The following is a 23,711-nucleotide window of genomic DNA, read 5'->3' on the forward strand; positions in this document are numbered from 1 at the left end:
CATTGATTTTTCCATGTCAGCATTCCGTTCGTTTACCGTCATCGCAGCAAAATCTTCCATTGCGATTCGCCATTTTGCCGACACCAAGCTCTGTGATTGGCTCAGGTCATGCTGCAAACAATTGCCCCTCACGTAAAAGAACGGATTTTCTCCTCCATGCGTTCAATGTGGTGAAAGGTTCGCGAGTACGTTTTGTGTTTGCGTCCGTATCGGAGTGTTTTGTATATTAGGAAATTGAAATAATTCAAGGAATATCCTAGAGAACGTCTAGGACCAACAGGCTCGTAATTATTACGAGCAATTTATGAATGAGGGCGTGATTCTGGACGGGAGACTTTAGTGCGAGAAAAGTGCTAGACAAGATACCAAAAGTGGACTAACGAGAGTGAGTTTGACGTTTGTGTGAGATATGAATGTGCATTCGTTTCTTTGCTCATAAATTTATCAATTAAAACTTGTTAACTTTTACCCAGCTTCTATTAAGAATGGAGGGAAACAGCTTGGCTTATTAGGCGTCTGGCTTGATTTTCTATTATTGCAAATAAGGATAAATGCAGACGCAGGGCTAGCTCTTCCCGAGCAAGAGAGTACTAGGGGCGCGCGTATTCCTTCCAAATTTGCACTTTGCCGCAATCACTGGCTTCTGGACAAGCGAGGAAGCTAAGCCCGTAGTTCAAAGTACTGCCAGCAATTCATACAAATTGTCGAGTAATGACCAAGCAAATTGAATAAAGTCCGCCAGTAAATATTTGCGCTTGCAATGACAGAAGCAGTCAAGGGGCGCGTATTGTGATCATTGGTGGTCCTTATTGGTGAATCTTCACCAACAGTCAGACGTGACGTTTGAATTGGCCGTTACGGCTTTGATGGTGGCAACTATCTGAATGCCAGGAACTCAGTAATTTATTTTGGTTGCCTCTAGCTATGATTAAAACGCTTTAGCGCACTTCTGGCCTACGTTCGAATTGGACTTTGTGGTTCATTCTTATTTTAAGGAAAACTGAAAGTTGCGAAGGGTTTTGGAATGGTTATCGCAAATGCAGATTCTAAATTTGTTTGCAGGGAATACGAACTTAGGTCGCAATTCGGCTACTTTTTTCATAAATTCATTTGAATCGGGTTAACCACTTTCCTCAGATTTAGTTATTGAGCAAAGAACGAGGAATACATGTGCGACACAAGAAATATATACAGTGAACCAATTAGAAAGTTGGACAGTAACTGAAATACGTTTTGAAGTCAAATACCTCGGAACTCAGTTTATATTTTTAAATAGCCTATTGGAGAAAAAACAAAAAAAAAAGGAACAAATTTCTGACAACAATTGAGTGAATTAATATTTTGTGTGGTGACCATTAACCTCTCCATCGAGTATTTTGGCAACTTCAGCAGGAACGACCTCCAGATAATCTTTACGTGAATTTTCAAGTCCGTATTTCCCTTTGCTTGCGTGGTTCCTTTTGGAAGTAGGTCGACAAGTGTTCTATCAGATCAGAATTCGGGCTCCCAGGTGGTTGAGAAAGAGTCCTTTTGATACTCTAAAGGATCCATTCCTTAAAGACTCTGTATGCTGCCGTGTAGCTGGTATGTACTGGCAGTAATCCTGGTCCTTTAGGTGCCACTACATCGAGATGTCATCGCTATGTTTAACTTTTCGCTTAATATAACGATCTTCTCAGGCAGTGACCTTCCTCCTCTATTCCAATTATAGACTATCGGTACCGAAAATGTTGAATTTACACTCGTTGCATAAAATGACGGTTTTCCAAAGCTCTTCTGTCTTATAAACAAACTCTTGAGCATATTCAACTCATTTTTAAGGTTTTGTGTAAAATAAAATCTTATTAAAATGGACTCATCCTGTCTGTCAGAGTGACGCGCTTAGATGAAGCTACCATTCTCCGGACAAAATTTTCCGGTGATAGCTCTTCACCTAGAGTTTCCTCTAGGTTCCTTCTTTCTTCAACTGTTGAAAGAATACGTGCGCCAGGTCCTCTGGGATCCCGTCGCAGTTTGGATAATTAGGTGAGGTGTCCAATTTAAACCTGTATAGGTATTGACGGTATCCTCCATGGCCGGTGAGAAACTGAATGAGATTTTAATTGATCTTCTCATGCTTTCTCTCGAACTATTCCTCGGTGGAAGTGATCACCCTGTAAGTCCAACGACCCTTTTCTGACTGGTCCAATCACTGTTGCCATCTGCTTAGGGATCTCTCCCTTTTGACCTTTTTCACCTGCGATAAGGGAGAGATGGACCTGATGTTATAAATGCTCATCATTTCGGTAGCCAGGATGTCAATCGGCATCATTCCCGAGATAATGAACGCTGCATCGCAAAACACACTCTTAAGGCTATTCTTCTGTAAACCGTACTCAGTTTATATGCATTGCCAAAAAACCCGCAGCGCGTTTCCCCAAACTGGGACTGCATACAGCATGATAGACCTCACCACCCTGGCTATGAGCAGCCTGCAAGTATGCCGCGGTCCTCCTACGTTCGGCATTATCCTTGCCAGAGCCATACTAGTGGTGGATGCTTTTTCGCAATCATGCTCTATGTGCTGCTTAAAATTGAGTTTTTCGTCTATCACCCGTTACGATTCCCGATTCTAATGCAGGCGTAATTTCTTTTGCGGCGCTTAGTGATGATGATGATTTCGTCTTTTCCTCCCCGAGTGTCACTCTCTAATGAAGCCTTAACAACACGGATTGCTTCGCTTGACTACAACTCAGCATCCTCGAGATGCTTTGCGACCACAATCAGTGCTATATCATCGGCGTAAACTACCACCGTGGCCTCCTCCGAAACCGGAAGGCTAAGTACATCATTATACATGATGTTCCACAGTAATGGGCCCAGTACAGAGCCCTGTGGAACACCCGCGGAGACAACTTACTCCTTGGGACCATCATCAATATTATTCGCTCATGCAAGTAGCTATCGATAATAGCGGGGAGACAGGTGGGAACACCTATCCTCGCTAGAGGCTTTTGTATAAGGTTGCAATTAGCGGAGTTGAATGCATTCCTCTAATCTAGGGTCATCATCATACAATATTTGCTGGTACAACCTCTGCCGTGAATTGCATTGTCGACCAAGCCAGTAACTATTTTGATGGCATCAATGGTTGATCTGGCTTTACGGAACCCATACTACCTATCTGGCTCTCGACAACTGGGAGTAATCTCTTATAAATAACCCGTTCCAACATTTTCCCCATACTGTCTACAAGACGGATGGGTCTATAGGAGGACGGTTCCCCTGGAGGTTTGCCAGCCTTAGGCAGCAGCACCAGCTTCTGCCGTTTCCATGGTGCAGGAAAGATACCCTCGGGCATGCACGTTTCGAACAGCTTCGCGACATTTGACGGGAAGTTTGAGGGCCTTATTCGGTATGCCGTCCAGACCCGAAGCTTTACTGTCGCATATCCGGTTGCAGATCTCCAGCAGCTCGTCCCTGGTGACTGGTGGAATCGGCGTCACATTAAGGGACGCTGGAAGGTGTCAGTACCCCCCTCTTGCGGGGGAAATAACCTCTGGATTATTTTCAACAAGAACATGGGCATGTGATCTGCGGAGATGATCGACCTCTGAATCGTCCCGTCACGATTTTATAGGCGCTACCCCACGGATTTATGTCCGCCTCCAAACAGAGCTTCTTAAAACATTCCCTTTTACTCCGCTGGATGGCGAGCTTGAGGTACTTGCGAGCTTCAATATAGGCATGCTCCATTTGTCCTTGATCGATCCTACCTATTGCCCTCTGAGCCGTTCGCCTGGCTCTGTTGCAAATCGATCAAAGGCTAGTAAGTTCACTATTCCACCAATAATTGGGCATCGATGCGTTACATGCTATAGAGATGCTTTGTGTAACATGTAGAGCTCTATCAGTGGAGGTGCCTGCTTTGCTAGGTAGGTCTAGCCACACTTCCATGAGTGTTTGCTCATCCATCGCTTTTGCAGATCATCCTGGTGTTCTTTTGGACTTCGGCATCTGGAATGCGGGTCTCCTGCCCTCTGGTTCCGTCCTTAGTTGAAGTTCAGCTAACTTGCCAGGACATGTCACGTGGTAGTTCTTCTGGGTCAGGGCTCTGTTCTCGGTGAGTCTTGGCCAGATTATTCCTTTTTCTGACTCCTTCACCTTTTTCAATTGCTGTTCCCATGAGCTTTCTCTTTTGCCGGCTTTGGTATTGGAGGAGATCGTAAAATTGCTGAGCTTTTCTTGAATGGATCTATTTACTGCTGCTGGAGTACCTCTTGATCAAATCCGATGGGTGTCGAGGCACTGCGGTCGAGGGATATCAACGGCCGGGAGCCCGCTTGCTCACTCCCAAAAGCCGTCGATACTGGGGTGATGAGCGCCTGCACCGTAACTTTACTCCTCCTCAATTCATCCATGTTGGTTTTATTTTCTGGGTGTCCTTTCTATAGCCATTTTGGTCCCCGCGCCCGAGATGAGCAAACACTAGCCCATGCACAGTCAGAAAAGAAAAGTATATGAACAGATATTTACACATCAATAGGTATGCTCCTACCGCCCCGCCACCTGGGGTCGCGCCTGATGGGAGATCTGGCAACTCCTCACAGGTCTGTCTGTCTGTCTGTCACACGCACTGTTCTCAAAAACGGCTATACCCATTGACACGAAATTTGGTGAGAAGTTGGGCACTGTGAACGCCCAGATTGCTGACGTCAACTGCCAGCGTAACAAAGCATTACGCATGGCGAGATTTTTTATCAGAGGGTTAGGGTCAAACAGCCACTTCTTCAGACTGACGCGCGACATTTTGATCATATGCGGGATTATTGGACAAACCCTGGAAAGGTCGTACAGGAAAGAATCTTTGTGAAATTTTAGGTTGGACTTTATGTCTTTGACCGTGCATTTCCTTTCTAAGCGTTGGAGGGCTTCTGCTACGTTCGGTGACATGGTAGCCCATGCTGGGAAGCCATAGGACAGGATTGGTCGAATTAGAGTTTTGTATAAGAGGATTTTGGTGGCAGGGAACAGCGCCCAAGACGAGGGGAGGTTTTTAAAGGCAGATCATTCTTTAGAAGCTTTGGCAATAGCAGATCAGACATGAGGGTTGGATTTAAGTTTGTCGTGGAGAGATTCTCAGGTATTTAATTTTTGGTTTCGGATTGAGAAAGTGGTTAGCAATGCGCACATTGAGGTATTTACTTTCTGAAACAAATGACTTAAGGGAATAAACGGTGGGAGCCCACCGGTTGAAATATGCGGTCACCCTATTGGTTAAGAGTTTGAGAGAGACAGAAAGGCTAGTGAGGAAATGGGTCCGCTCGCATATAGGATGGTGTCATAAGCGGAGAGGATCCCTCCTGATGCGAGATGACCATTGTCGTTGAGGAAAAAAGGTGAGGGGCTGTCTGAGCGGCCGTCGGCTTAGGGGATAAGTTTACGGGAAGGAGGGGAATATCGTGGAGGAAGATGTTAAAAATTTTGGGGTCTAGAATGGATCCCTGAGACACTCCTGAGTTTACCAGGACGTCGATGGAGCGAAGTCCTTGAAACGCACGTGGCAAATTTTGCCGGAAATGAAGTTTCCAAGGATTCTGAATAAGGGGGGAAGGGGCAATTGGTCTGAATTAGTTCGTACAGCAAGTCCTCTTTCCAAACTGAGCAAAATGCTTTTTCAAGGTCTAAGGTGCAGGCTACTGTGCAATGCCTATTTTCCAGGTGATTGAGAATGTGGTTTGCAGGCACAGGATTGCCTGCTCGGTGGATCTGAGGTTTTCAAAGCCGAATTGATTAAGTGAAATGATAGGGGAGTAGTGCTTATTGAGGAGACTTAGTTCGAAGATTTTTCCAATATTGGAAAGAAGAAAGATAGGCCTTATATCTTTAAGATCGTTCGTTGGATCGGGTGATTGCAAGTTCGACTTCATCTTGGGTAAAGAAGGAGGCGAACGGGAAAAAGTGGGTAAAGGTAACACCCTTCCAAAACTTAACCTTTTATCGTTGACAGTAGTGGCGACCAACCAGTTCCAGATGGGGTCCGCGGACGATTTGGCTCTGAATAAATGACTAAAGTAGTCAACGCAGACGGATATTTTTTCCTCAGGGGGAGTGAAACTAGTTGTTACCTATTTTTATCGGGTAGTAGTTGACTTTGAAAGAAGATTTTTCCCTTCTAACCAATCGGTTAATTATTGAGAAAACTTCTGGGTTTGAGGGATTTTGAGAGTTTCTTGTAGGATGTATTCGGTTCTGACCGAATAGCTCCTTTGATTCTGCTAGACAGATCGTTAATGATCTCGGAGAGGAGACGGTAGTCAGCATTGCATTTGTTCCTTAGCCGGTGAAGTAATGGTTTCCTGCGCTGCAGGAATCTGTTTCTATCGCGGACTAAGAGGACGGTTGAGGTGGAAAGGCACTTGTATTTGTAGTAAACAGGCTCTTTAACTGGAGCGTGTATGACGATTGTAGTTTAAAATTGTCAGGTGTAAGTGTCTAGCTCATCATTAGAGTGAAAGCGCGATATGTCGATGGGAGGAGCCAGCGCACTGGATAACTCGCGTTGAAAATCGTCCCAGTTAGTCAGATTGTAGAATCTGCATTTATGTGGATAGTGGAGTGAAGGGAGAATTTGCTGTATATGCAGAGAGAGGCTGAGGCATGATGGTCGGATGCCAAAGAGGAGCAGTTAGTGACACATGCTGAGAGATTGGAAGAGGTTATAAACCCGTCTAGGAAGACAGACTCTCGAGGAAAAAATGGCACTCCAGCGTTAATAATGTCCGCGCTTAGAAGTGGGCTTGACTTGAACCAATCGAAGAGCACTTTGCCGTTTTCATTGTTAACTGAGTACATGCCTCGCGTTGAGGTCACCGCGATTTCCCAGAGTTCTGACAGAATGGAAGTGAGGTGTGCCGCCCGGGAAGTACCCGTAACAGGTAGTCTGACCACTGCTAATAGGCAGTTTGATGCTAGTGCAGCGGATGAGAAGCTATATGCCCTAAGTCCCGATCTGACTAGGATGGTTGTGTCTCTGCCCACGTCATTGCAGAAAGTAACGTAACCGGGAACATGTAGTTTTACGTTGGAGACTTCCCCCAGTCTAGTTTCGTTTAGGTAAACGAGACTGGATTCGGAATCCTCGAGGAGCTTGTGGAGAGCGAAACGTGTATCGTTAGAAATGAGCTAATTAGTGCTAAGTGTGAGCACCTTCATTTTGGTTAGCTAGCAATTTGAAGAGGGATTGATTCCAGTTTACGGGGGCATTTCGAGAAGTTGGCTTGGGACCCATTTTGCCACAATTTGTGCATTTGAGGGTCATCGCCGACTTTTTGTCGGCGTTGTTTTGTACCGTCGAATGGGGGCAGTCCCTAGAGGCGTGTGGATTCACGTACTTGACACATCTGGGGTCGTATTCGTAGTTTGAGGAAACGTGGCTAAATTGTTGGCAGTTAAAACATTGGATGACATCCCCTTTTCTGGGTTTCTCCCAGCAGATTATGAAGTAGGTATTTTATTTAGTAACTATGTTGGTATCTGCCTGGGAACTGAGGATCACATGGAAGAGGCTTAAGTTGGTGTCGTTGGCTCGTAACCACGGGGTGGAAAGCCTTGATATGCGGATCGGCGTAACCTGTGTTAACTCCTTAATTTCCGATGCCACGTCTTCGGATGCAAATTCGTAAGGGGAGATTCCTCCGAGGATGAGGGTTGGCTCCCTCTCCTCCTTCAGGGTGAAGGAATGACCTTCAAATTTGACCCGGACTTTGAGCCTGTCATTCGATGGGTTGGTAATCTCGAATATGAAATTTTTGTCGATATTCTTGATAACAAGTCCAAAATCCGGGAGGTGCGTGCGTCGCTTCGGGGCGATGCTCGTTGTCAGAGAGAAGATAGAAGCGGTTTTTGTTTGCTGGCTATTTTTAAAAAGCTCCACTGATTTCGCTGATACGCGCTTGCTTGCACGCGTCTGGCCTAGCTAGGCTCGGGAATGTGAAGGACCCTTTGCGCGCTTCAGTCTCTCGCATGTTATTTAACAAAACCTCACATGCCCTTAAACTGATACGTGGGACCGCACCGGAAACTGTAAAAGAGACGAAAATTCAGATATCGCACGAACCTATGATAAGAAAACACGTGAACCAAAACTAGAAATAAAAGAAAAATGTAACGACTCGACCTCGCGTGTGAAGACTCCGATTGATCCGATGCCGGGTCGTTGGTATTATGACTGGAAGCGAAGAAAACAAGCGTTTTTAGGACCTATAATACCGGGGGGTATCGCATTCCGGAAACTGTTCTTGATCCTTGTATATGAATATTGTAAAGTGGGAGTTTGTCGTGGCCTGAATATCTTTTCATTGATGTTGGAAGGGTTGCAAAGTTTATACGCTGCTGATTCACAAACTTCTATCTCTTTTACTCCCCACTTTGTTAGCCAGGGCATTCCTCGATTGAAACGTTATTTCTTATCTATGGGGGGTCAACCTCCTTCCGGTATTTAGTGCGAAGAATAAAAAATATTTGCTATTAATATAATTGGCAATTTTTCCGAATCTATTCTTTTGTCGGACATTCGGACTGTAGCGATTCTCATCTCCTCCATAACATACATATCCTCGCTGGCTTTCAAATAATGAATTTTGGACAGTAGAAGAAGACACAATTTATTGCCTTTTTTGGAAGAATATTTACTATTTGAGGCGAAGAAAATAATCAAATGATCATCATATTCTAATCACGATTTTAAACTACTTTTATCTATTCCAGAATTCTTTTATATAAAATGATGGGCAAGGAAATTGACCCGTCAGACATAGGAAAACATCCCAAAATAATACGAGGTAAGACCACAAACTTTCTATTAAATTAAAGCTAATTATCGCAAGCAATTATAAAACCTATTTCCAAATAGTTGCACAAAACGATATGGCGCAAACAGATGTCCTTGTTTGTGGAAAATGTCACAATGTTTTCCATTTCATCGAGCTGTTCCAAGAACACAAAGATATGGGCTGCGAAAAAGATTCGGAATTGAAAGACAGTCGCGAATCGAAACCAAAAGTTTGGGCATTTTTACTATGGAAAGCGGCTCAATTGAGTCTCAATGAAAATCTAGCTAATACGACAAATTCATGGAAACTGTATCAGCAATGGGTGAAAATGGAGGACTCAGTCCGTGAAACATGGATTGTTGCAGGAAAAACTATACAATCGTTTGCAAAAGTAAGTGAAGATTGTAAATCTGTGCAACATTGGGTTTTCTTATGGTTGTTTTCGATTTTCAGATGGGACAAGGAAATCTACAAGAAATGCCTGTGAAAATTACAAAAACAGTTGTGGACAACACGCCAAGTATGTTGTTTTATAAATTTGTGTCTTACAAACATATCTTTTATTGTTTTGTTGATTGTCGTTCCTAGGGGCGGTTAGTACTCCGAAACCAGGTCCGAGGATCATAGACAATAAACAAATTTTCAAAAAGGTAAGATTTTCAAAAACTGAGAAAATTTTTATGTATAACAAAAATATGAATGGTTAGGACGCCAACACAGACAATGAGGAAGAGATGTCGCCCGTTCGAGCGGATCAAAACAGAGTTATCCGGAAACCAGTAAATCAGATCAATCAAATCAAAACTCCTCCAAACAATGCAGCGTTGAATAAAACTCTGAAGTGAGCAATGAATTCATTTATTTCTTTACGATCCGAACATCACACCTATCGCATTTATCATTTCAGTCGTCGTGCCAGTCGAACCGTTCCCAATACCAACGGCCAAGAAATCGAGGAAGAAACCGTTGAAAAAATCATCGCAAAGCGCTTCAATCCGAGAAGGAAAATGCACGAATATCTTGTCAAATGGGATGGCTTTCCTCATGATCAAAACACCTGGGAACCACAAACACATTTAGACTCCTGTCCACAACTGCTAGAAACATTTGAAAAACAATTGGCTCGACAGAAAGAACAACGAGCAGCTCAGGCGGCGAAACAAGCCGCCGCAGCAGCAGCAGCCGCTAATCCTCAACCAACTCTTCCAACTGTGAAAGATGCACCACAAAGTCCTTCAAGGCAAGGTCAATTGGCACGTAATTTGAAAACTAGAGTCACAGACCAGAAGTCATGGTCACCTCAGGCGGAGAATTCCAGTGGCGGGACAAAAAGAAAACTGGATGAAAGTGAGGAGTTTGATGAAAGTGGGGCTGCGGAAGATGACCCGGATGAAAACGGTGCTCCGGCTAGTAAACGACTTAGAAATGGGAATGCTATTTTGCGGATGGACTCATCAGGAGAGATCAAAATATCGCAGGTGAGACGAAGAATGTAATTTTATTTTAAAGGTGAAAGAGAAACAATGGTTTGTCTGCAGGTGTCAACACCATCGAAAACAGTGAATGGCAATATAAGGGCTTCGAGCAATGACTCGTCCGCCGAAGTGATCATTACAAAGGATAATCAGAGCTCAGGGATCGTCAAGAAAGCAGGGATCGTGCCGACGGTAGGTTAGGCTAAGTTAAGGAACTGGGGGAAGCGTAGTTTTAGGCATTGAGGCCGTATTAGATCCATTATATTGCCGCAAGGTACTTTTATACAGAGAGTATGCAGATTCTCTGTTAGAAACTCATCTGTGGAGTCTGGACAACTGCGTTCACATAGAAAATGTTCAATGGATTCCTGTTTATCATTAAAGCTCGGACAATATTATCTCGTAGAATCCGTGTTCTGAACATATGTGAATTATGGCCAATCAGAACGCTGACAAGTGCAAGTTTCCAGTTTTCCAGTTTGTTTGTTCGGTTTTGACAGAAAAAGTTTGTTGTGTCTAGCAGCATTAATGCTCTGTCACCTGTCATTATGGAAGCTTGTTCACAGTTTTTGATAGCAACATTATCCAATTGCTGGTCCCGGTCCGCACATGGTTGAAATTGAATCCTCTTTTGCCAAGGCATCTGAGATTTCGTTTCTCTCACTAGTGGACCACAGTGATTAGGTACCTAGAATGGTTCCACTGCATTCAAATTAGAAATAGAGTTCAATCAGTTTCTACGTATTTTCTTTCAAACAGATATGGGGATCCAAGAATCAGAAGAGAGTGCCCAGAACTGAGCGATTTAAATATCTCGGAGAACTGCGTAATGAAATTGTTTCACGTATTAGCGCAACCTGGATAAAGTGGCGTTCCACAACTGGTGTTGTTTGCGTCTCAAATCTAAAATTTACCGCATTATCGTCCACCCTGTCGCCCTCTATGATTCTAAGTGTTGGCCAACTATAAAAGACAATTAACAGCGTCTCGCGATAATGAATACGAAGATGTTGCGTTCGACTAGTGGCGTGACACATCCAAAGTGAGGATATCCGCGATCGATATCTGGCGATCCACTTGCCGAACAACACAATGGTCGCTTGATACGCTGGATGGTGATTTGCAATCTTCGCAACTGCATCCAGATTAGGCAAATGACATAAAAATGGCGCAATCGGTCACGACGAACCAACCGCGATTATGAACCGAACAAAGGCTACAAAAAAAGAAGAAGGCAGTGCAAAAAGTGGATTCAGTTCTTCCAATGCTCGGTAGCCCTCGTGTCTCTCATGGAGACTCATGGATCTAAATGTGTCAGCCTGTGAGCTGCTCTCATTGCAGTGCTCTGAATATATAAATCCAAGAACTGCAACTTGAATAATGCATTTAGAGTTGCGCAGGATGTCGACAGGATGACACAATTCTCTGGCGGCATTACGGTTTTTGGAAAGGAGAGCACTCCCCCTCCGATACGTGACAACAACGGCTGCCCTTGAGGCAGTCGCTCGGTGGTGAGGCGTATATTGATATTGATTACGAAATTATTTATAAATGGCGAAATTTTAATACAAATTCGGTTGAGTAAGGAGATCGAATCCGTAATGATGTCCCATACACTAATTCGTCCAGCGCGCATTGTAGATCTTCCTTCAAAGCACTTCAAACTCCGAAAAGGATCGTATTCAGTTTCTGTATCCAAGCACCGCCTTTAAATGTCAGTGCTACCTTCAGAGTACGATGTATCCGTTCGATTATGCCATTAGCTTGCAGTACGCTGTCGTGCGAGTACAATTGCATCCGATGAGGTCTATTGTTGCTTTGAAGGGACGTGCCTTGAATTGTGACCTCTGGTGCGCTGTAACTGTCTAAGGTGCACTGAAGCGGTATATCCACACTTAGTATAATACCGAGGCTATACTGTGCGCTTTCCAATTTTGCGACGGTATCGTCGATGGTCAACCAAGAAACGATTAATCGTAATTAAAAAGATAGTGGTATCCTACCGATGGTTGCAAAGTCCTACTATGTCTAAATGAACCTGCCGGAAGCGACGGGACAGTAATTGAAAACTGTTGTTACTCATTTTCCAATGCCGAGATGTTTTGCTGGTGTGGCACGGCAGGCACGTTCGTGTTTAACTACGGGTGTCCTTTTTCATATTAGGCCACACGTATTTTGGATTAGCAAACTGGTGACTCGACCGAAAATGCGATTCTGCAAGGGTTGCGAGATGTACGGTCGAGGCGTATTTGTTAATCACAGTACACGAGCGCTGCTGAGTAGCCGATTCGCCTATGGCGGAATTCTAGCATGTTTTCGGATGAAAGAAATCTTTAATTTACTGTCCCCGTTTTGGGCACTTACGAGCTCTTGTGCGTTTGTGGCGATGGGAAAATCGATTGTTTCTACTTTTGACAGCATATTAGCAACTTTATTTACTTTGCCGGATATGTATCGTATATCTGTTGTAAATTCGGAGATGAATTCGGGTTGGCGCGCCTTTTACAATGATGTTTTACTTGAAACTGAAGCACAAGGTTCTATGGTCTGTCGGAAATGTGTTATTCGAAAGAAAATTCCTAGTAATTCGCGATCATATGTACTGGGTCATGTATCCGCGCCTCGAAGTTTTCTTGAAAAAAACCGAGGGGCTGCCATCGACCCTTTGAAAATTGTTCAAGTGCTGCTCCTAATCCAATGTCGGATGCGTCAGTCTGTAGGTAAAGCGATGTGCCTTCGCATTGGTGTGCTAAAATAGAGCTATTCACAAACGCGATTTTGCATTTTTCAAATGCGTTAGTTGCTTCTGGTGATCAGGGAACTGACCGCTTGTCATTCCGCTTGGTGCAGTCCACCAATGCGTTTAAAGGTGCTGGATTTCACCAATGTGTTTAATGGTACTTGGATTTTTGCAGGTCGCAAATCTTTTGAGATTTTTTTACATTCAGTGTGGCTTGGACTCGAGATGGTAACGGAGTTTCTTTGTTGGGGAAACTTGTTGGCCGAGAAATTGGACAGAGTTTTTGCCAAATTGACATTTTTTGGCATTTATAGTGAAACCGAATTCCCTAAGTTGATTGAAAACGGTTCGTAAGTGATACAAATGCTCTACGTGGTCTTTTGACATTGTGATTATGTCATCAATGTAGGGCTTCACAAATAGTAGTCGCCTCAACAGATTCACAGGATTTTTCACGCTGATAAACATGTTGGTTTTCATATAATGGGTGTCGAATGTAACACTCAACCTGTCTCTTCTGTCATTTCAACGTTGTGATCGTGATGGGTGACCTGAATGCCAAGGTAATCTCTGACATTTTGCATGATCTTTGATCTTGGCGGCCGTAACAGCAACGGTGAACCGTTTGTAGATTACTGCAACTTTCATCTCATCGGCGACATATTGTTCAAATGCCAAGAACTGCCAACAAAGTCAGTTTTGTTTCTGGTGCGGATTCAGAGTTGCTTCGGCTATCTTTGAAACTGGGAAGTAAAGAGCAGACTCACAGAACTTTGTACGCTGGTACACATATTGCTTTTCATAATTTACACGAATATGACACTCAACCAGTCTTCAGGCATTTCAGCGAGAATGATGTTAGGCTGATCTGTCTGAAGTTCTTTGGATTTGAATTGTCATCTTTCCCAGGCTTGGATATGATTACTACTATAATCTCCTGCCAAGAGGTGGGCACATAGCCCAAAGCAAGACCTGCTAAAAAAATATTTTTTAGAAGTCACTCTAGGTGTTTCATACCCTTATTTAGCATCGCTGCATAAATGCCGCCAGGTGTTTCGAAGTGTTCAAAGGACAGTATAGCAGCTCTCACTTCTTCCACCCGTTCTCGCGGATGGTGTGCTTTTAACAGCATCTCATTGATTTATTTTTATCTTTGAAGATCTCGGTCCCTCTAAGGAACAATTTTATTTTAATTTAAGCACTATTAGCGTTTTCATGATCTCTTTTTGAGCAATAAACAAAATCTCTGTAACATATGTGTATGAATCCTTGCAGTTTCGCCCTTCAGATTTGACAGCGCGTGACAAAATGAAAACAGCAATTGTGCAGCCAGCCTTTACGCGAATCAATTCGTCAGTCTTTCCAGTCGACCGAGTTTCAACAGAATCTGAGAGCACTTCGATACTAATTTCCTTGAAATTGGGTATCTGTTTAGTAATAATAATAATAATTGTTGGCGCAACAATTCGTATTGGATCAGGGCCTTGAAGTGTGTTAGAGCACTTCATTCAAGACTGTAACGGTACACTACAGGATAGCCTGTAGGAGGCAATGTGATTAGCATTGCGCTCGCCCGAGATTATTACCCTGATTTGACTTAGGTACTCATTCACAGCTGAGTCGACTGCTATCTGCGTCAAATTACGATAGGAATACCACTGCCACTAGTGAGATTTGAACCGCGATCTTCTGGACGACCGCCTTGTGCTCTAACCACACAGCTATCCGGACACATCTGTTTAGTGCTGATTGACTATTAGAACAGATTCGAATGATATGTTCTTGTTAATTTTACCGTAAGCATTGTCATCATTTTTAAATTTGTTTGTTGTTTGCTATTCATGCTTGCTCTTGCTAAGAACCCAAGCCTCCGAGGAATACATGAGGACTGGCAAGATCATTGTTTTGTACAGTAAGAGCTTTGACCCTATGGTGAGACGTTTCGAGCGGAACAGTTTTTGTAAGCTGAAATCGGCTCTGTTGGCTGACAACAACCGTACGCGGATTCCATCATCGTAGCTGTTATCGGTTGTGATTTTCGACCTTAGATAAGAGAAATTGTCAACGGTCTCAAAGTTGTATTCTCATTTCCATATTCTTCCTGTTTGACCAGTGCGGTTTGATGTTGTTGGTTGGTTCGTCTTCGGTGCTGACGTCTCGAGTGGTTCTTCCCATGATGTCGATATCGTCAGCATAGGCAGTAGTTGGGTGGAGGATCGTGCCTCTTGCATTTACATCAGCATCACGGATCACTTTTTCGAGGGCCAGGTTAAAGAGGACGCACGATAGAGCATCCCCTTGTCGTAGACCGTTATTGACGTCGAATGGTCTTGAGAGTGATCCTACTGCTTTTATCTGGCCTCGCACATTGGTCAGGGTCAGCCTAGTCAGTCTTATTACATCTTATTACATTATACATATTGTACACTTTTACCCTGGCTATGCTATCATAGGCGGCTTTAAAGTCGATGAATAGATGGTGCAATAGTTGTCCATATTCCAACAGTTTTTCCATCGCTTGCCGCAGAGAGAAAATTTGATCTGTTGCTGATTTGCCTGGAGTGAAGTCTCTTTGGTATGGGCCAATGATGTTCTGGGCATATGAGGCTATCAGACCTAGCAGGATAGCGGAGAATATCTTATACATGGATGGTACTCGGCAACGTGATACCTCTATAATTGCTGCACTGTGTGATATCTCCCTTTTTATGTATGAGCCAGATAATGCCTCGTTGCCAATCGTCAGGCATTGATTCGCTGTCCCATACTTTGAGCACAAGTTGATGAACCACTTGGTGTAACTGCTCGCCTCCATATTTAGCCAATTCGGCTGTATTTCCACCGGCTCCTGGCGACTTATGATTTTTAAGCCGATGAATTGCGCGGACTGTTTCTCCCAAACTTGGTGGTGGCAGTATTTGTCCGTCGTCTTCAGTTGGCGGGGCCTCCAACTTACCGATGCTCCGATTGTTCAGTAGCTCATCAAAGTACTCAACCCATCGGTCCAATATGCCCATTCTGTGGGAAATCAGATTTTCCTCTTTGTCTCGGCAGGATGAACATCGAGGTGTATAAGGCTTCATCCTGCTGACTTGTTGGTAAAACTTGCGCGCCTGGTGCGGTTGCTCCCTGTAATTTTCGAAGTCACAGACCTGTTGGTTCTCCCAGGGTTCCTTTTTCCGTCTGTGAAGTCGCTTCTCCGCTCGACGGAGTTCGTGATAAGTCTCCGCGTGTGCCCGCGTTCTTTGAGAATGCAGCATTACTCGGTATGCAGTATTCTTCCGTTCCGTTGCTAGCTTACATTCATCGGCAAACCAGCCGTTCCGACTTCTTTGGCGGCTGGGGACAAGTATGTTTGTGGTATTCACTTCCCTCTTATAGTGTTACGGAAGGTTGTCTTATGGATGGCTTCACTGTTAACTCTCTGATTCTGGGTGGTGTTGTTATTCGAGCTCGGAGCACCATGCTAACAAGTATGTTTGTGTCCGTATCCATGATAGCATTCTTCAGGTGGTTGTGAAAATCATTTGTTGATACTTCATCTCCAGGTCCTCTGTTGACTGCAGTTATTGCGGGATCCATTTCCCTCTTATGGCGCGGAGGGCTGTGTTATGGATGGCTTCAGTGTTCACTCTCACCTGATTGTCAGAGGTGATCCTAGGTGGTATTGTTATTCGAGCTCGGAGCACCATGCCAAAGAGATAGTGATCCGATTCTATGTTTGCCGCCCTATAAGTTCTGACATTCATCAAGGCTGAGAGATGGCGGCGTTCGATCAACACGTAGTCAATTTGGTTGAAAGTACTCCCCTCTGGAGAGGCCCACGTATGTTTGTGGACCGCTTTCCGCACAAACCAGATACTTCCAACAACCATTTCGTGTGACAATGCTAATTGATGATCCGCGTGAACGTTTATGAGGTCTGGCATAAGGTCGACCGTATTATGATCAGCAGTATATTTCCGAATTAACATCAGGTCGTTGTAGTTCCGGTGGTAGTTCCGTTTGCGTGTCGCTACTGCATCTGCCATGAGCCGTCTCCGCGATCCGGTTGCAGTTCGGCAGTAGAAAAACATTGAGACCACTGGGTCGCCATCAAAAAGAGGTTTAATATCGGCGGCAGCATACAACTTTCTCGGCGCTTTGGACATCAAATCCGCTCGAAATCTGGACATCAATTCCGCTCTATCCCGCACGGGAAACCAAAATCTGAGTACCAAAGAAAAAAACATCAGACTGATTTGTTATGAAGAGCATTTGAAACGCTGTGGCTTTTCTCGTCAAACGTGAATCCACTTCAGTACCCAGTAAAGCACTCACCCGTAAAAGCTAAATGCACCAATGAGGAAATTACGCGAACAAGTCGGCTGACAATGCACCAGTTGCTCCTTTCCTCCGCACTCCATATTTTGACTCCCTCTCTTTCGACCTCTTGGATTGTTAAGATTCTCTTCCGACTCCATGTATCATTTGATTCATGCCCTACTGAAACCTGTTTTTTTTTTCAAAAGTTTATTACGGTATTACGAAGATGTGACTTTGCCTGATACAATAGTTTGCATGAGGAATTTAGTTGTGACGAGTAGGAGGAGTCCACCATGTCACAGCCCTCAGTAGTCCAATAAGGTTAGATCTATTCACTGGGGTAATTGGTGTAATTGGTTCCAGTGAAGCCGGTGAACTTCAACTGCAAACTTACCATTGCGCATGGTTCAAATAACACTCTAGATTGAAGGAACCCTCGTCTGTGAATGATCCCATAGACAGGGTTCACATAATATACTGAATGGAGCAACGCGTTTTTCGTCAAGATCCGTACTTTTTACTGAAGCATGGTTATCTAGTACAGGGTGTGACTTCTCGACACACAGTAGACCTCGTAGACGAAAGACTACGGTTTACAAAAAGCTATATTACCTTTCTTCTATCTTGAAGTTCCATGGCTTTGCTTTTTGTTTACGTTATCGCAGACTGCTATTATCTTCTTTACTCAGCGTATTGGGCATTCCTAATGCATATTTTACTAGTAACTTCTTTCTCTTCGTGAAGAAACGAAGCAAGTCAATATCTGCTTATTCCCCTTTAGACTCCTTTTGATTAGTTTGATTGCTGCGGTGTCACCATCATATAGATCGTGAATCTTCTTCTTTTGCTTTAGTCTTTGTCCCGTTCACAAGCAGGGTCGGCTCGTCGTTATCGGTTGCGCAATTTTACTTTATCAAAGGCCTGATCTGGATGTAGTCGCGAGGCCTTCAAATCACCTTCCAGCGTATCAAGCCATCGTTATTTTGTTCGCTTGCTATCGACTTCGATGTTCAATATTGGCAAGGTAGTTTTTTTAGGTGTTTCAAAATCATTACGCAAGTGCGGGGTCTACACTTCCGTTGGCATGCAGTAAATGCTCATGTCGAAAATTTAGGGCAAACATTTTTACATCAATTTACTATGGGTCTTGGATGAGACATTGAAATGTGTGAAAACTAATAAGGCATTTATAACTTCAAATTTTTGTACCTATTGCATTTTTACAGAACAATCAAAAGTCTGAAGCTCAAGTTCGCGTCCTGTCGAAAGGAGAAAACACATCCAGTGGTATTGTGCGCATAAATAAGCTACCGCCAGGTGGAATTACAGCTGGGCAGACCCGCATTACTCAAATCAGCGGTCGGGGTAATTTCCCATTAATGTTTCCATATACAATCGGAGAGATCATAATAATTTGTTTCAGATTCAACCGCGCAGGCACGAAGTCTTTCAAATTCGTCAACTCCATCGCCACGAACAGTTGCGGGTCAAACGAGAATCGTTCAGCGAACTACAATATCACCAAATGCTAGTCAGCCACCAACAAAACCCGTAATCAATCGAGTAGCCAGAACTCAACCGGATAAATCAAATGCCATAACACCCGAACAGAAAATCATACAATTATCGCAGAAGAATGATTTGAAAGTAACTCGGAAAATTGTACATTCAACTCAGCCGCAAACTCAGCAATCGCCACAGCAATCCATAAGTAAATTGTCAACAAGTAGTGATTTGCCCGAAGATCCATTCCCGGAGCCACAAAGTCCGCCTCGGCCGTTGACGTTGTGTCCAGTAACAGGTAGGTTATCTAATACTCTTTGAAAGTTTCTGTGAGATTCAATTGTGTTTCTAATTTAGGAAAAGTATTATCACAAGCCGAGGGTGAACCTTCTCCCGTACCTAGTCCGGAGCCGGCGAAAAAGGAGAATGAAACGAATTCTCTTCAAAGTCATCAAGCAAACATAACATCTGTTGGCATCCTACAAACAAATGACGTACAAGCTGACCAGCATCAAGAAAATGCTGAGGGTATTCACGAAGGAATGGCACTAGCAGCAGCCACTGAAGACGGACAGACGCAACACATTTTAACCAGTGAAGACGGAACACCTCTGCTTGTCACAGGCGAAGATGGTAAGCTCAATCTAGAATCAATTAGATGCAGATTTCTTTTAATCAAAATTTTTGTAGGTACGATCTACCAAGTAGCCGGGAAGAATGCAGAAGGCCAGACAATACTGATAGCCCAGGGAGCAGACGGAGAACAGCAGTACGCATACGTAGCTGCTGAAGAGGGTGATGAAGGTGGGGTATTGACACTAGACAATGCTGTGGCAGAAGCCGTTGCACAAATGCTTCCGGAGCAACAAGCTGAAGCATTAGCAGCAGCTGCAGCCGCGTCCGGTGGAGAGACACAGTTCATCCTGAAGCAGGAGGACGGAGTAAACGATGGTTCAGGTGACGCAACCGAAGCACTTACCATTCAAACGGGTGACGGGGGCGATTCGCAAGATGGGAATATTCCCGCGGAAGTCGTGCAAGCAGATCTGCCATCGCCGGGTATGTTCTTTTCTGGCAGATATTGAAACCTAAACTTTAAGTAGATCTATGAGAACTTACTTTTGTTTCTATCAACATTTCAGGCGGTACAAGACGTGTCGTGCTCCTGCTGCAAGATGGCACTTTCATGATGACCGAAATGCACGACGATGAGTATCAAGCTTTGAATATTGTAACATAGTGATAGGTTTTCTCCTAACTAATCGTATAAGTCGCGAACTAAGCTGGTACTCTGAGAAATGGAAACTTTGAGAGAAAATTATCTGAAGAGGGAAGAAAGCGTATTTTATTCGTGTAAAAAGAAGATCCAATTTTTCTTGTCTATAAGTAATACGAACATGATTATATGATAAGTGCGAGTGTATCAATTATATTTTTTAGAATTTACCCAAAATATAAATAATGTGTTTATGTTTTTACGAACATACCTACTATTACTACTTATCGCTGATCCTACGTATATCGGGCCCGTTGATTAAATTAATCAATGCAATTGCAATATGCAGAGAGCGACTATGTTAAAATATGAAAAGTGAATAGCAGTAGTGAAATTAGTAAATTTTAAATGAAAGAGAAGAGAGTAAACAATAAAAGCGAGTGTAAGAAGTACGCAATGCTTTGAATTGGAATGGATGTGTTTCAGCTTCCTTTTTTGTCGGGTAAGTATTGAATTTGTATTTGCTTTCTGTGTAAATAACATCACAAAGTTGTGACACTCTAAGATCACTGAAACTTATAATTGTTGCTTACGGATTTTGGATATTATTTGCGGCCATTCAAGGGATGTCACACTGCGTCCTAAAAGAACTATTGCGCCCTTTACTAGTTATAGTTTACCTATAAACTGTAACCGACAGAAATTTTATTATGTTATCAAATTCCAATTGTTTCAACGTGGCATCTGGTGTTAAGTATTCACCCGGGCGCCTGAATCTACTTTGCACAAGTGCCGGATGCTGTCCCAGAACATGTGTGCAGATTTCAATACTATCCTCGCAGAATCTACAGACACTGTCCGTAGATATCCCTGGTTTCCCCAGGTGATAGTTTAGCTTGTAGTGACCAGTGAGTATTGTCACTATGATTAGGATGCTCTTCTTGGTGAGGTTGAAACAATCTTTCGAGCGCCCTGGACTGGTCCCATCCTGGTAAGTTTGCCCAGTAGCAATGAACCTATTTCCGACTCCAAAGAATGACTTTGGCACGTATAGTGGCGTCGCTGCTCCTTTCCTGACCAGCTCGTCCGCTGCTTGCTTGTCTTCTTACCCAATGTGGCCTGGTGCCCAGAGTATCCAGACTTTATTAAGCGAGCCGAGCGTATTCAGTTTCCCATAACAGTTTGCAAATTACCTGGTACAACCTAACTGCTTTAATAGCCGCTTAGCTGTCGATTAGAATAGCAATGTTCTGCCCCCTCGCATTGTCCCACTGATACGCACTCAAACCAGTCTTTGAAGTTTGTGTAACTCCTTGGCTGTTGTGCTTAGTTCCGTTCCTTCTGCCCAGATTACCGTCCCATAGGTAATCATTGGCCTTACTATTGCAGTGTATATCCAATGCAACATTTTCGGGGTGTGTCCCCATTTTTTTCCTGCTATGGACCTGCAAGTCATCAGAGCCCTTGTGGCTTTGCGACATGTGTTTTCCGGAGTAGTTTTTCATCATCATCAAGGGCGCAACAACCGGTATCCGGTCTAGACCTGAATCAATAAGAAACTCCAGGCAGAACTCCGGTTTTGGGCCGAGGTCCATGAATTCGATATCCCTAAAAGCTGTCTGGGGTCCTGGCAACATGTTGAGCCGGATTTTATCCACAACCTGACGGTAATGGTATCGCTCATAGATTTCGTCCGTATGTAGGCTACGGAATCGTCCATCCTCATGTAGGGGGCCAAAAATTCTTCAGAGGATTCTTCTCTCGAACGCGGTCAAGATTTCGCAATTTTTCTCGCTAAGAACTCAGGTCTCCGAGGAATACATAAGGACTGGCAAGATCATTGTCTTGTACAGTAAGAGATTTGACCCTATGGTGAGACGTTTCGAGCGGAACAGTTTTTGTAAGCTGAAATAGGCTCTGTTGGCTGACAATAACCGTGCGCGGATTTCATCATCGCCGCTGTTATCGATTGTGATTTTCGACCCTAGGTAGGAGAAATTATCAACGGTCTCAAAGTTGTATTCTCCTATCTTTACCCTTCCCGTTTGACCAGTGCGGTTCGATATTGCTGGTTGGTTTTGGATGCTGACCTTGCCACCACATATTTTGTCTTGCCTTCATTGATGTGTAGCCCAAGATCTCGCCTCCAAAGCCGCCTGCTCGATCTGGATGAAGGCAGTTTGTTCGTCTCGGGTGGTTATTTCCATGATGTCGATATCGTCAGCATAGGCCAGTAGTTTTGTGGACTTAAAGTGGATCGTACCTCTTGTATTTATCTCAGCATCCTGAATCACTTTCTCGAGGGCCAGGTTAAAGAGGACGCATGATAGGGCATCCCCTTGTCGTAGACCGTTGTTGATGTCGAATGGTCTTGAGAGTGGTCCTGCTGCTTTTATCTGGCCTCGCATATTGGTCAGGGTCAGCCTAGTCAGTCTTATCAATTTTGTCGGGATAACGAATTCTCTCATAGCCGTGTACAGTTTTACTCTGGCCCTGCTATCATAGGCATCTTTAAAGTCGATGAATAGATGGTGCAACTCTTGTCCATATTCCAACAGTTTTTCCATCGCTTGCCGCAGAGAGAAAATCTGATCTGTTGCTGATTTGCCTGGAGTGAAGCCTCTTTGGTATGGGCCAATGATGTTCTGGGCATATGGGGCTATCAGGCCTAGCAGGATAGTGGAGAATATCTTATACATGGATGGTACTCGGCAACGTGATACCTCTATAGTTGCTGCACTGTGTGATATCTCTCTTTTTATGTATGAGCCAGATAATGCCTCGTTGCCAATCGTCAGGCATTGATTCGCTATCCCATACTTTGAGCACAAGTTGATGAACCACTTGGTGTAACTGCTCGCCTCCATATTTAACCAATTCAGCTGTAATTCCACCGGCTCCTGGCGACTTATGATTTTTAAGCCGATGAATTGCACGGACTGTTTCTCCTATACTTGATGGTGGCAGTATTTGTCCGTCGTCTTCAGTTGGCAGGACCTCCAACTCGCCGATGTTCTGGTTGTTCAGTAGCTCATCAAAGTACTCAACCCATCGCTCCAATATGCCCATTCTGTCGGAAATCAGATTTCCCTCTTTGTCTCGGCAGGATGAGCATCGGGGTGTGTAAGGCTTCATCCTGCTGATTTGTTGGTAAAACTTGCGCGTCTGGTGCGATTGCTCCCTGTACTTTTCTAGTTCACAGACTTATTGGTTCTCCCAGGCTTCCTTTTTCCGTGTGTGAAGTCGCTTCTCCGCTCGACGGAGTTCGTGATTAGTCTCTGCGCGTGCCCGCGTTCTTTGAGAATGCAACTTCCGACTTTTTGCGGCTGGGACCAAGTATCTTTTTGGTCGTATCAATGATAACGTTCTTCAGGTGATTGTGAAGATCATTTGTTGATACTTCATCTCCAGGACCTCTGTTGACTGCGGTTATTGCGGGATTCATTTTCTTCTTATAGGTGTCGCGTCAGTATTCAGTCCCACCTGATTGTCAGAGGCGACCCTAGGTGGTATTGTTATTCGAGCTCGGAGCACTATGCCAAGGAGATAGTGGTCCGAGTTTATATTGACTCCCCTATATGTTCTGACATTCATCAACGCTGAGAGGTGGCGGCGTTCAATCAGCACGTGGTCAATTTGGTTGAAAGTGATCTCGTCTG

The 23,711-nt window shown here is 44.0% G+C and overlaps 1 protein-coding gene across 1 annotated transcript; it reads left to right on the top strand.

The window, feature by feature from the left end:
* Positions 1 to 149: 149 nt before the first annotated feature.
* LOC119650088 (flocculation protein FLO11) lies at positions 150 to 20,504 on the top strand. The gene is made up of 13 exons (XM_038052597.1): positions 150 to 385; positions 8,749 to 8,822; positions 8,894 to 9,204; positions 9,267 to 9,333; positions 9,402 to 9,463; positions 9,521 to 9,654; positions 9,721 to 10,291; positions 10,352 to 10,480; positions 18,560 to 18,698; positions 18,757 to 19,134; positions 19,194 to 19,469; positions 19,527 to 19,895; positions 19,979 to 20,504. The coding sequence occupies exons 2-13, from the start codon at positions 8,765 to 8,767 to the stop codon at positions 20,074 to 20,076; spliced, it is 2,592 nt and encodes an 863-aa protein (XP_037908525.1). The 5' UTR covers positions 150 to 385; positions 8,749 to 8,764; the 3' UTR covers positions 20,077 to 20,504.
* Positions 20,505 to 23,711: the final 3,207 nt, after the last annotated feature.

The sequence above is a fragment of the Hermetia illucens genome, chromosome 2, assembly GCF_905115235.1.
Source record: "Hermetia illucens chromosome 2, iHerIll2.2.curated.20191125, whole genome shotgun sequence".
Lineage (NCBI taxonomy): Eukaryota > Metazoa > Arthropoda > Insecta > Diptera > Stratiomyidae > Hermetia > Hermetia illucens.

What these genes read in the sequence shown, in the direction of transcription:
- LOC119650088 (XM_038052597.1), top strand. Translation starts at nt 8,765, where the DNA reads ATGATGGGCAAGGAAATTGACCCGTCAGACATAGGAAAACATCCCAAA. An exon ending in AGTTGTGGACAACACGCCAA is followed by an intron (nt 9,334 to 9,401) that starts GTATGTTGTTTT and finishes TGTCGTTCCTAG; the next exon opens with GGGCGGTTAGTACTCCGAAA. An exon ending in TACTCAAATCAGCGGTCGGG is followed by an intron (nt 18,699 to 18,756) that starts GTAATTTCCCAT and finishes AATTTGTTTCAG; the next exon opens with ATTCAACCGCGCAGGCACGA.